At 35.9% G+C, this 12,903-nt stretch overlaps 3 protein-coding genes across 4 annotated transcripts; 1 reads left to right on the top strand and 2 right to left on the bottom strand.

The window, feature by feature from the left end:
- Window positions 1-2,066: 2,066 nt before the first annotated feature.
- Window positions 2,067-4,129, bottom strand: LOC131803212 (zinc finger protein 436-like). Its single transcript, XM_059124320.1, has 3 exons — window positions 2,835-4,129; window positions 2,440-2,773; window positions 2,067-2,384 (listed from the first exon to the last, which is right to left on the bottom strand). Exons 1-3 carry the CDS (start codon window positions 4,015-4,017, stop codon window positions 2,102-2,104), a joined length of 1,800 nt encoding a protein of 599 aa, XP_058980303.1. The 5' UTR covers window positions 4,018-4,129; the 3' UTR covers window positions 2,067-2,101.
- Window positions 4,130-4,648: 519 nt separating this feature from the next.
- Window positions 4,649-6,910, bottom strand: LOC131803214 (zinc finger protein 62 homolog). Of its 2 annotated transcripts, none has more exons than XM_059124322.1 (6): window positions 6,476-6,910; window positions 6,307-6,417; window positions 5,903-6,253; window positions 5,754-5,831; window positions 4,841-5,686; window positions 4,649-4,775 (listed from the first exon to the last, which is right to left on the bottom strand). In XM_059124322.1, exons 1-6 carry the CDS (start codon window positions 6,880-6,882, stop codon window positions 4,709-4,711), a joined length of 1,860 nt encoding a protein of 619 aa, XP_058980305.1. In that variant the 5' UTR covers window positions 6,883-6,910; the 3' UTR covers window positions 4,649-4,708. The 2 variants fall into 2 exon arrangements, with proteins under 2 accessions (XP_058980305.1, XP_058980307.1); XM_059124324.1 differs by having other exon boundaries at window positions 6,307-6,412; window positions 6,476-6,638.
- A 3,628-nt stretch (window positions 6,911-10,538) lies between these two features.
- LOC101899850 (zinc finger protein 567) lies at window positions 10,539-12,225 on the top strand. The gene has a single exon (XM_005179971.4). The coding sequence runs from the start codon at window positions 10,647-10,649 to the stop codon at window positions 12,120-12,122; it is 1,476 nt and encodes a 491-aa protein (XP_005180028.3). The 5' UTR covers window positions 10,539-10,646; the 3' UTR covers window positions 12,123-12,225.
- Window positions 12,226-12,903: the final 678 nt, after the last annotated feature.

The following is a 12,903-nucleotide window of genomic DNA, read 5'->3' as shown; positions in this document are numbered from 1 at the left end:
GAACTAGTTCAATTTCTTTCACTCTATCAGGGGCGCGCTTTCAGAAGAACAAACAGCAGTATAAAGGAACTAGTTCCCTTCGAACTATCCTTTAACCGGTTTCAATTCTTATCTTTGTTTACATCTAAATGGAAATGTTTTCTTTATGCATTTAATCTCTTGATTGTTATAATTTATATTTATTGGATCATTTATATCCTACACAGGGATAATTGCAAGTCAATGGGAAAAAACCCGGTAATGGAGAAATCAAAACAATTCAAATGTCCTATATTAGGGTTATATAAATCGACTTTTGTCTGCATGTCAGTAGTACGATAACAGCAGTTTATCAATTGCTAAAGACGCTATTAGACGGAATGAGTAACACTGTCTTTACACGGTGCAATTTTTAGCTGGCATTTTTATCAATTCTCTTTTAAAATTTCTGCGTAAATCTTCGCGCCTTTACACGGTGGCATTTTACGATAATAGTGCTTGCCATTTTTTCTGACATTTTATTTTATTCAGTATTTCGTATAGAGCTAATTGTTTGTAACAGATATTTATAAAGAAGTGATTTAAAATTAAATGTGTGAAACTAAAGAAGAAATGATGGAAAAAGTTATTGAGGTGTTAAATATAGCATTATTAACTTTTATTTTAACTTTCTTTTTTTACTTTTTAATACTTCCGATTAATTTTCATATAATTCACTATACAATTCAATCACTAAAAACATCACATCACAATAAAAGAGAGGCATCAAAAATATGAAATGTCAAAATCATAAAAAATTCAGAAGAAGCAAAAAGAGAAATGCAAAGAAAATGGCATGTAACCCTGTGCGGTGGCTTATCGTGCCATTTTTTCTTCTATCCTTGTCTCTCTACACCTTTTACCAACAAAAAAAATGGCATGGTTAAAAAATGTCACCGTGTAAAGGCAGTGTAACACTGCCTTTACACGGTGCAATTTTTAGCTGGCATTTTTATCAATTCTCTTTTAAAATTTCTGCGTAAATCTTCGCGCCTTTACACGGTGGCATTTTACGATAATAGTGCTTGACATTTTTTCTGACATTTTATTTTATTCAGTATTTCGTATAGAGCTAATTGTTTGTAACAGATATTTATAAAGAAGTGATTTAAAATTAAATGTGTGAATCTAAAGAAGAAATGATGGAAAAAGTTATTGAGGTGTTAAATATTGCATTATTAACTTTTATTTTAACTTTCGTTTTTACTTTTTAATACTTTACTTTTTAATTTTCATATAATTCACTATACAATTCAATCACTAAAAACATAACATCACAATAAAAGAAACGCATCAAAAATTACAATAAAGAAACGATATGAAATGTCAAAATCATAAAAAATTCGGAAGAAGCAAAAAGAGAAATGCAAAGAAAATGGCATGTAACCCTGTGCGGTGGCTTATCGTGCCATTTTTTCTTCTATCCTTGTCTCTCTACACCTTTTACCAACAAAAAAAAATGGCATGGTTAAAAAATGTCACCGTGTAAAGGCAGTGTAAGTGCATAGAGATATTTTTAATTTCTGAAATAGAACAGTGTTTGGCTTGCTTGTTTGGGATACCATAGTATTTTGATGTTGCAAAATCGTCAGGCAAAATCCCATTATTGTTGTTTTTATAAAAACAACGTTTGTTTATGAGTGGAGAACGATGGTAATGTTTACCAGGGGGTAAGGCAGGGAATACCTAGGTTTCGCAAATTGTTGATATTTTCAATACATATTTGTATTTTTCTACTTTTAAATTCAATTGTGGAGACACTAGTCAAAACCATGGTACAGTAAGGAGGTGGAACAGCTTTGTAAAACTACAGAAATACATCCTGAGGCTATGCCGCCCGCTTCCTTTGTTGTTTTCTCTTATTTGATATTTTTCTTCATTTTTAAAATGGTTCTAATGGCGCAAAATTTAATGAAATGTCTGATTTTTCTTGCAAAAATATGACCCGAACTGCCAAATAACCTCCACCGAGCACTATGCTTTTGCTATAACATACTATATTTATACATTGTTCTTATACAAAACTAAATTATATTTATTTAAATAAGAAAATAATATATTCTCAGAAATACAATTTTTTTCTTTAACTATGATCAAGCTCTGTAGGTTCCGTATCCTCTACTTGCATTGCCGCCATACCATGCTTCTCCTTGTAATGTTGATTCTTGTGATCTCTCAAATCCAAATGATATTTAAACGCCTGGGGACACTCATCGCAGAGATATGTCTTCTCACCCAAATGAGTTCTCAAATGTTTCACCAAGTCCCCACTTGCTGCATAGGCTCGATCACAATAGGTACACATGTATTTCTTTTCGCCGGTGTGGGTGATTTTGTGGCGTAGCAAATGGCGTTTGAAAACAAAGCTAAGGGGGAAATGTGCCATTAGTTTGGACAATTTAAATAACATTGTTCCTTTACCTCATATTACACTCTTCGCACTTGAAAGGCCTCTCTCCGGTGTGCTTAAACCTGTGGGTCTTTAGCGAATCTGCCCGGGTAAATGATGAACCACAGGTATCACAAACAAATGGTTTCTCCTTGGAATGTGTGCACATGTGTTTTTGCAAATTGACCTTGACATAGAAACGCATTGGACATTCGGGACATTGGAAGTTCTTTTCACCATGCCGTTGCAAATGTTGCCGTAAAATATTGGAAGTTTTAAAGGATTTGCCGCAATGCGAACAGAGATAAGGACATTCGCCGGTATGGGATCTTTCGTGATCTTTTAAGGCAGTGCTGTTGGGAAAACCTTAACGGGACAAAAAACAAATATTAACAATTTTAAGAAGCTATAGAATGTGGTTACTTACTCTTATCACATTGTTCACATTTGTGTTTCTTAAATCCTTTGTGTAAATTTATGTGATCCTTGTAGTGAGATTCAACGGGAAAGCCTTGATCACACATTTCACATTTGTATGGCAGCACGCCGGGATGTTTGTGGTTCATGTGGCGTGTCACCGCCGACATTGTTTTCAAAATAACATCACACACCTGACACTTGAAATCCCTCTGGGCATGTACCACTCGATGGGCAGCCAATGCCCGAGTTTGTTGAAATACCATCGAACAATCCGGGCATGGATAAGGCCCACCGGACACGCTTAATGTTACACCTCGATTGTGTTTATACGATATATGAACTTTAAGTAACTTTTCGCTAGGAAAGCGATACTGACAAGCATCGCAAACAAATTCATACTCTTCATTATGCACAGTCATGTGTCGCTTTAGTAAATTTCTCTTTTTGAAAAGCTTGTTGCAATGCGGACAAATTTTATCACTAGCATCATTTGATGTCGAACGTTTTTTATATTTTCGGGTCTTGGGATTTTCCGGGGTTTCCTTGTGTTTCTCATTCGCGCTATTGTCGGTATCTTCTGCCTCATTGTGTGGTGGCCAGTACTCGTCATCATCCTCCTCAGCAGCATTGTGAAAATCTCCAAAATCACTTGTTCCACATTCGAAATCTTCTATCTCCAATTTAATCTCACCATTTTCGGAACCATTCATTTGATCCAAATTGTGTATTTCTACCACCTCCTCTTTGTCGCCGTCTAATTGTGTTTCAACACAAGGTTCCAAGGCTTTTTGTAAAAATTCTTCCCCGGGTTCCAATTTAAGTGCCCCTGGCCCAGCAAAGCTCAAATGATCTTCCTTGTCACATTCGTTATCAACATGTGACACCATTACAACATCTTCCACCTCCCCATCATGCTGTTGATGTATGAGACTTCTCAATTTCTCATTGCTGTCGAAACACATTTGCTGAAAGCCATAGGCTATTGTTAGTTTTTCCAAACAGTCTTCACATATCTCTACAGGCAGGCATATGTCCACATCATCCAGAGGCAAATCGAAGTTTGGAACAGTTTGCTGCAGCATTTGTTCAATTGGCAATGCCTGGTCCCCTCTGGTGTCGAGTAATTTGTGCATTGTCGAAGATTCCAGCAGGCAGGTGCGACAAATGCGTCCCAATAGGATTGTAGACATGGCTAAGGTTCGACTGGAGTCTTACTGCGTTGGACTTGTGGGACTTGGGCAATCTGCGTCCGTATTTCCTCTATATCCACCCAAACCGAAAAACGTTCCCAACGAGTCGAATAAGAATGTTAAAAGAGATCACCTGATAAACATAGGCAGAAAACAAAATGACAGAGTTTACGAATGCTGAGCGAAAGAGAAATGGAAGAGTTTACGAATAAGACATGGGGTATACGCAATCAGCTGGAAGATTCATTAACTGGAACCTAGAAGCGATATGGCAACATAGTGTTCGTTAGATCGATAATTGACATTGAGCAGAAAGAAGAATAATCATATGAAAACACCTGTAACAGAGTTGCCATAACCAATTTATGCCGGAAAATAGCTAATTAGAAGCAAGTTGACACGTTTACACCAGAGGTGTTTATTAATTACGAGATTATAGAAAAAACTGTATCTTTTTTGGAAACTTATTAAAGCAATAAAGAAGTGTAACTAAAAACAAAGTACAAAGGACTTTTCTGGCTGGCTTTTAATGTAAAAGAACGGAGGAGTTTAAGAAGCACTACTTAAATATCCTTTTACAATTTACAAAAATAAACTTATATGCAAAATTACAGTTACAGCGAAATATTAATTACTTTTATATTCACAAATATATTTGTTTAACTATTTACTTCATTTGCAATTTTCCATACTAATTCCCATTTTCATTAGGATGTACTTGTTGCACATGTCGCTTCAAATTTGTCTCGGTATTAAATCTGCAAACAAAATGAAAATTATTGTTTATTAATTATTACATATTTACAAAATTAGCAAAACTTACGACATATTACACAGATCGCACGAATGAGTCAACTTACTCGTCATATGCAAACGTTTGTGTTGTTCCATACTAAATGCTCGGGTAAAGCGAATACCACAGATATCACAGACATAATTCTTCACCCCCTGATGTGTGGACATGTGTTTCTTCAAGTCGGTGCGACATTTGAAACGTCTTGAACAACTGGGGCAGGCATGTCTCTTAACGGTCGAGTGGCGTTCTATGTGCTGACGTAAATTACCACCACATTTAAATGTCTTGCCGCACTGTGGACACAAAAATGGACATTCTCCACTGTGAGTGCGCATGTGTTCCTTTAGCAGACTCTCGAAGGCAAACTCCTTTTGGCAAATATCACAAATAAGCTCGCGATGTACGCTAAGATGCTCTATGAGTTTCGAGTGCAGGACAAATGTACGATCACATTGATCACACATGTATTTCTCATCGGGATGTTTGTTACGTATGTGCTCCGTTAGGGTTTTCTCTGATAGAAACTTACGTTGACAGTAGTTGCAGAGTAATTTCTTGGTTATCTGCTGTTTATCGGAATGTGAACGTCGATGTCCGGATAAGGCAGTTAATTTTTCAAATCGTCTTGGGCAATCGGGACATTTGTAGCCACCGGGCGGAGGTGTTTCGTTAGCATGGTCCTGTTGTAAATGTTTATCTTGGTGGATTTTCAGGTAACTGGCAGTGGAGAAGCGTGCCTTACAGATTTCACATTCATACTTTTTATGCAGCGAATGGACTCGGCTGTGTCGTTGTAGACGCGATATACGATCATAAATTTTTCCACACACCTCACATGGATAGCGACAATTACGGCGATTTTTATCGCTTGCCCTGTTAAATGAAGGGATGGAGATATTATGTTGCTATTGTATAAAATTTATAATTCAGTTTTAGTTACTTTTCTATCAGGGCTTCTTCACAGTCTCCTGCGGAAGAGTTTTGCTCATTTGTGATCGTATACTCATCACTATTGTCACTGTAACGGAAGAAAAATACACATTTTTTAGAAAAAAAAATCAGTTTGGATGGTATTTAAATTTTACTCACTTAAGATCAGACCAATTATCTATGATTGTCTCTGTTCCAACCTCCTCTTCAGCTGTGTCCTCCTTTAAGTGCTCCTCTTCTGCTTCTTTGGTTATCAATTGGTCTATGTCAACTTCTACTTCATCTTCTCCCAGGACATTTTCATTATTATCAACATTGATGTTATTGTTTTCCTCTTCCTCGTGCTCAAGTATGTGGGCTTTGTAAGTTTTTTCATTGGGAAAAGTGATATGACACATTTCACAATTGAAAAGTGAACGGACTACGGGTTTCGAGCAACAATGAGCTTTGAAACAGGATAAGCTTTCAAATTTCTTATCGCAGTTCCTGCAGAAATGTTGTGTGTCGGAGCTAAAAATAAAAAATTGTATTTTCTTCTGTCTATGGAATCGATTGGAACTTACATTGGAGGTGTATTTGATTCCAAGATGTCAATTATTTCCTCAGTATTTTCAACGACTTCAACATGTTCCTCTTCTGTTTCTTCTTCATTGGAGCCATTTGCCAACTCTATACTAAAGAACAAATTTTCAATTTAGTTGAGTATGAAATAATTTCAATATTCCTACTTACCAGGTCTCCACATTTGGATTTACTATGTCCTTAACTTCGCTACCTTCAATTACATATTCAATTTCCACTTTAACATCGTTCTTTTCATCTACCAAAAATTCTATTGGCGTTTTGGTATCCATCTGCATTTCCTGGCTCTCTGCATCCTCTTCAAATAATTTCCTTAGTTGGTTGTCAGCATCAATACAAAGCTGTTGAAATCTGTAAGACTGCAACAACTTTTCCAAACATTCCTCGCATATAAGTGGCGCAAATTCAGAGTGCTTTTCTTCCATGATACGAATTTGGGGCACAATTACATCTAGAATTTCGATGATACTCAAGCTCTCATCCACATAATCGGAAATTTGGAAATATCGACCCTCTGGATCGAGACAGGTTCGACATATTGCTGGTATCGAAGACATTGGGTTTCCTGGGTTCCCGGCGCAGTGTTCCTCTGGTGCTTGGATGTTTTGTGCCTGCAGAAGAGTAGGGATATGTAAGCTGACTTTTGACATTATCATAGGGATCTGAAAATCGACATTGGTCAATTAAAGCTAATGCTACATTTACATATGCGTTGAAAAGATGAGAAACATAAAACGTTTTTTTGACTGGCTTCAGTCATCGGCTACCTAAACTTCTTTGTTCTTATACGAAGAAGTCAGCCGATAACTTAAAGCTGGCCATAGACGAACGATAAATTCGAGCAATTTGTTGGGTTTGTGGTCGCGTTTTTACGTCTGTGGGGTAGATTGCGAACTAATTGCAAGTTTTTGAAAATTTTCAAAAAATTGCAATTTGTTGGCAAACAAATCATACGTGTGTGGGCTACTGCGCAAATTTTAAGCCATTTTGCCATTTCAGTTGCTCTTCAACCATTGTAACGAAAGGTCATGTAGTGCACACAAAAAATGGCAAGCAAAGACTTTATGATAGAATTTTTTGATGTGTTAAAAAATGAAAATGCCATTTGGCAAACAAAAAGTGAAAAATATAAAGACAAATTAGAAAAACAAAAATCATGGGAAGAACTCGTAACAAAATGGAAAATTTTTATAATCCCTTGGAGTAAGCATTTCCATATTTTTGAGCGTTGCTACATGGGAATGCTTTTTTCTTTCGAGCAGCCACTCTTCACTCCATTTTCTTTTTCTTTTTTTTTCGATTTTTTTCTTTTCTTGTTTTTTATTTTCCATGTCGAAACATGTATATATAATTAAAAGCGCAGCTGCATCAGCCACTGCATCGTCGCACATGTTTTTTTAAGTTTCCTATCAACAGAAAAAACCAATTGTTAAATAAAAAATTTTCTGCCACAAAATTCAAATAGAAGCACAAACCGAAGTTCAAACACAAAATGAACATCATCCGCTTCGTAGCATATGCTTACTCTTCAACGTCGGCCGAATTATGATTTGTTCGAGCGTGTGTGGAGAAACGATATGCAATAAATCGCAGCAATAAATTTGCAAATCACACCAACAAATCGTTCGTCTATGGCCAGCTTAAGCCAGTCCAAAAACCGTTTTATGCATGGTACAATAAAAAGGTAAGGCAGAGCTACCAATTACAATTCCAATTAAAATTTTTTTCTATGTGTGCCCGTCTTCTGGCAATTTTGTGTATGTATTTATTGTTTAAAAAAAATGAAAACAAAATATTTTCAAAACCAATGATTGGAAGACACGTAGATTGCTCGCGCATTAAAGCTATTAACCAGTTTAACCATGAAATTGAAAGATTGAACCGTTTAGATAATATTTTTGAGCGCAAATCCAGTAATTTCATTAATTTTTTGCGCTATTTAATTTATTTTAACAATGAAGAGAAATATGAAAAAATGGAAACTTATTGCATGTAATGAGTCTGACAGGATGCTGGCATAGCCTCAGGGCTGTATTTCTGTAGTTTTACGAAGCTATTCCTCCTCCTTATTGTACCATGGTTTTAGGTATTCTCACCTTAATTGATTTATTCTGCGCTTCGTTCATGGTAGAAGAATACAGGTAGTCACATCAACACAGCTGCTGGGACAATGAACTGTCAAACCAATTTTGAAATTGAACATATTTAATGAATCATTATTGAAATTTGTTAAAAATTCTTATCATTGCAACCTCCGATTGGCGTCGTATAAGAAAAATAATAAAAATCGGCTAATTTTCGAAAAAAAAAAACATTTCGAAAATCAATGTTCCCAAGTCCAAGTTTACATGTATTCTTCTACCATGGCTTCGTTGAAGTGGCCATTTTTAAAATTCAGCAAACAATAAGCCGTTCCTGCACCCAAAGATCTAGTAAAACAAAAATACTCCCTTCCCTTTTTCAGACGCGTAAAAAATTGCATAATTCCCATGAGAAAATTAATTAATTGCTATGTTTCTATGTCCGTAATTTCTGTATAACCTCGGAATTTGTTGTGCGTCAGAGTTGTACTTTATTACCGCATACCAATTGGTTAGGTTATTTTTGATGATTATTACCCCTTTATCTAATTTTTCTGGGGACGCAATATGAAATCATTTTACTGAGGCAACATTTGCAAGAGTTTTCACTAATTCGTTGTTACCGCCTGTCGTATGTATGTATTCTCACCTTAATTGATTTATTCTAGCCTTCGTTCATGGTAGAAGAATACAGGTAGTCAGATCAACACAGCTGCTGTGACAATGAATTATCAAACCAATTTTGAAATTGAACATTTTTAATGAAAAATTATTAAAATTTGTAAAAATTTTTGAAAAATACATTCACATCAATACATCATTGCAACCTCAGATTGGCGTCGTATACGAAAAATTATAAAAATCTGCTAATTTTCGAAAAAAAAAACATTTCGAAAATCAATGTTTCCAAGTCCAAGTTTACATGTATTCTTCTAACAGGGCTTCGTTGTGGTGGCTATTTTTAAAATTTAGCAAACCAAAAGCCGTTCCTGCACCCAAAGATCTAGTAAAACAAAAAGACTCCCTTCCCTTTTTCGGACGCGTAAAAAAATTGCACAATTCCTATGAGAAAATTAATTAATTGCTATGTTTCTATGTCCGTAATTTCTATATAACCTCGGAATTTGTTGTGCGTCAGACTTGTACTTTATTACCGCATACCAATTGGTTAGGTTCTTTTTAATATTATTATCCCTTTGTCTTATTTTTCTGGGAAGGCAATTAGAACATTTTACTGAGGCGACATTTGCAAGAGTTTTCACTAATTCGTTGTTATCACCTGCCGACAATAAATTTTTCGTATGCTTTTCATAGGCAAATTCATTTTAAAGTTTTCTATGTAAACGTACTTTAAATTGACAATTTAAACCCACTAAACATATAAATAAATGGAATGAAAGAAACCCGATTTAGAGTAGGCAAATTTACTTGCACCTTATTTTTTTTTTTTTTTGTTTTCATTTTAACTTGCCTTTCACGTATATACCAGAAAAGAATATGGATGCAGAAAACAAGCAAAGATATTACCATGGTACACAGGACACAGCTGCTGGGGACAATGAACTGTCAAACCAATTTTCGAATTGAAAATGTTGAATGAAAAATTATTTAAATTTGTAAAAATTGTTAAAAAATGCGAATTATAATGGCCTCCAAATGACGTAGTATAAGAAAATATATAAAAATCTACTTATATTTGAAAAAAAACATTTAAATTTTTTTGACATATCAATGTTCCCAAGCGTTGATGCATATACCTGTATTCTTCTGCCATGGATATTAGTCTAAATAAATCATTCTCCCATTCTCAAAATAAAATGTCTTGGGAATTCCCATTTATATTGATTAACTATTACCAAATTATGGAAAAAAATAAAATCAGTTGACATTTTCGAACATTAAATTATAATTTCTGATAATTGTGAAAATTTTCATTTTTTCCAAAAAATTCCATTTTAAGGGGAATAAATGTTACCAAATGTGTCTCAGAAAAATAATAAATATTAGATTTTTATAATATTTAATACTTGCCTTCCTTGTATTCATACTAAAAGAAACACCAAACATTTTAATGATATTAAGGAACAAAATAAATAAAAGAACTGCCCAGGTTCCTTTAGTTCAGTTCAGTGAACATATCCCTTGCAAACGTTCACTTCGTCAACAGCGTTGGTAATTTTTTCCTTCGGCTACCGAAAAAACATCGGTGATTTTTGTGATTTTTTTTGAATATCCACGAAATGAGTGATGAAACTGAATCCATCGTTGAAGACGAGTACATCACCATTGACAATGGCTATGTTGTGTTGGCCGATGGCGAGGATTTGGAAGATGATTCATCGCAAATCATTGTGCTGGGCGATGGTGAGGGACATGAAATTGTTGAAGATCATGGAGACACCGTCATGATTGGTGAAGATGGTCAAATGATGTTTGTCGAAGAGGTACACGATGAAATGGACGACCATGATCCGGACGCTGGTGTTCAGTTGGAAACGTATCAGCATGAAGAAGTTGTCGAAGTTGAAACTAAAACACCTGCCCAAACGTATTTGCCATGGTCGGAGTTGGAGAAGAAGCGAAAGCGTTTGAATGTACCCAAAGTGCCAAAGAAATTCTTACTATTTGATGGTATTTGTGCCGAGATTGTGGACTACGATGAGGAAGATGGTGCACCGATTGTGGAATTCTCTGTGGTGTCAGATGACAAGGAGGCTGACAAGTTACCCGTTGAGTGTGGTGTGTGCCCTGACATCATGCACAAATCAAAATTAGATGCCCACTTGAAGACCCACCTGAAACCCGGAACGAAAAGATTTAAATGCATTTACTGTGAAGATGATTTTGTGACAAGGGCCTATGCGGCTGGTCACTCGAGACGGCATGTGGGTATACGACCCTATGTTTGCGTGCCATGTAAAATGTACTATTGCACCAAGCAGGACTTAAAGGTACATGAACAGAGACGTCATCTGGCCAAAGAACACATTTGTGAACATTGTGGCAAGACCTTTGCCCAAAATACCTCGCTGAGACACCACCGCCGGCTGGTGCACGAACAACAGCGTAACTATGAATGTGAACATTGTGGCAAGAAGTTCTTAAGAAAATTCTCCATGAATGAACATGTACGAAATGTCCACTATGGTGATCGACGTTTGTTGGACTGTCCGTTCTGTGATATGCGTTTCAAGGATACCCACAAATTGGCCCAGCATCGCAAAGAAATGCATCTAAACCAAAGTAAATTTGAGTGTCGCATATGTGGCCTGGAATTCAATCACATAGATTTCTTTGATGCCCATCGAAGGTCGTTGCAGTGTCGCAAAAAGTTGGGTCGACAATTGTTTCAAGATAAAACCGACGAACAGCAACAGGCGGAACAGGAGTTATTGCAACAGCAACAGCAGCAACAACAACACCAGTTGTCACAAGTAGCAGATGAACACTATGAGTATGATGAGAGCCAACAGTCATTGTATCATTCTCATCATCCACACCAGCAAACACATAACCAGTTAAACCAATTTAAACAGGAACATTTGGAACAACAAGAAGTCGTAGTCGAAGAGTTGACCCATGACATGCAAAATGAAATTGTCACAGGCGATGGAGATTTACAGCGTCTGGGAGCTGGCATTGGAGTGGACGAACATGAGAAGGTTAAGGCAGAACGACAGTTACTATACGAAATCGAGGCAATGGATAATGCTTAAGTAGGGAAATTGAAACTAAAACTAGAAATTCGAAATAAGTAATGTAGTGTTGAAAGAATTAACATATTTTTTTATTATCTAGAATAAATAAATTTACATTGAATTATTGCGGGTGTTGTTTTTTTTTTCTAAGGTGATGTTTACATGTATTTTATGCATAATAGCAGGGTAGAAGAATACATTTAGTCGACATCGACATAGCTGCTGGGATAATGATCTGTCAAGTCAATTTTGAAATTGAACATTTTAAATGAAAATTGTTGAAAATATATAACAACCTTCGATTTGTGTCATATAAGAAAACATACAAATCTACTTATTTTTTACAACAAATTTTTTGGCATCAGCGCATGCAAACATTTGCTCTGTTCCAGAACCTGCATGAATCTACCATTTTTGCTATTTTTTTCGATTTCATAAAGGTAAAATCGGTTATCGTGCCAAAAATACATGGATTTTAGAATCTTCTGATACGCTGCCGTTCAGAGGATGATAGGAAATGTGATTTTAAAAAACTTTCACTAATTTAAATAATTTTGAATTCCAAAAATGGATAACGACGGCAGGATTCAAGTGCTCTGGTATCCCTTTATTATTGGTCTGTTCCAAAACTGCTGGTCTGTTCCAGAACTGCAAGAATGTAAAAGTTTTTACTACCATAATCGATTTTCCCTTTATGATATCGGAGAAAGTTTCAAATGTAGGAGATTCTTGCAGATTCTGGAACAGACCATGCAAGAATGTAAAAGTTTTTACTAAGATAACCGATTTTCCCTTTACG

Source organism: Musca domestica, unplaced genomic scaffold, assembly GCF_030504385.1.
Source record: "Musca domestica strain aabys unplaced genomic scaffold, Musca_domestica.polishedcontigs.V.1.1 278, whole genome shotgun sequence".
NCBI classification, from domain to species: Eukaryota; Metazoa; Arthropoda; class Insecta; order Diptera; family Muscidae; genus Musca; species Musca domestica.
The sequence above is the reverse complement of the archived record's forward strand: the minus strand, read 5'-3'. Positions and strand labels throughout refer to the sequence as shown.

Bases quoted from the DNA above. Each gene is read 5' to 3' on its own strand.
- LOC131803212 (XM_059124320.1), bottom strand. From the start codon at position 4,017: ATGTCTACAATCCTATTGGGACGCATTTGTCGCACCTGCCTGCTGGAA. The intron at 2,774-2,834 runs GTAAGTAACCAC...TGTCCCGTTAAG, and splicing joins ATGTGAACAATGTGATAAGA to GTTTTCCCAACAGCACTGCC. The intron at 2,385-2,439 runs GTAAAGGAACAA...TTTCCCCCTTAG, and splicing joins TGCGAAGAGTGTAATATGAG to CTTTGTTTTCAAACGCCATT.
- LOC131803214 (XM_059124322.1), bottom strand. From the start codon at position 6,882: ATGTCTTCGATACCAGCAATATGTCGAACCTGTCTCGATCCAGAGGGT. The intron at 6,418-6,475 runs GTAAGTAGGAAT...TTTGTTCTTTAG, and splicing joins AATCCAAATGTGGAGACCTG to TATAGAGTTGGCAAATGGCT. The intron at 4,776-4,840 runs GTAAGTTTTGCT...TTTTGTTTGCAG, and splicing joins TGCGATCTGTGTAATATGTC to ATTTAATACCGAGACAAATT.
- LOC101899850 (XM_005179971.4), top strand. From the start codon at position 10,647: ATGAGTGATGAAACTGAATCCATCGTTGAAGACGAGTACATCACCATT.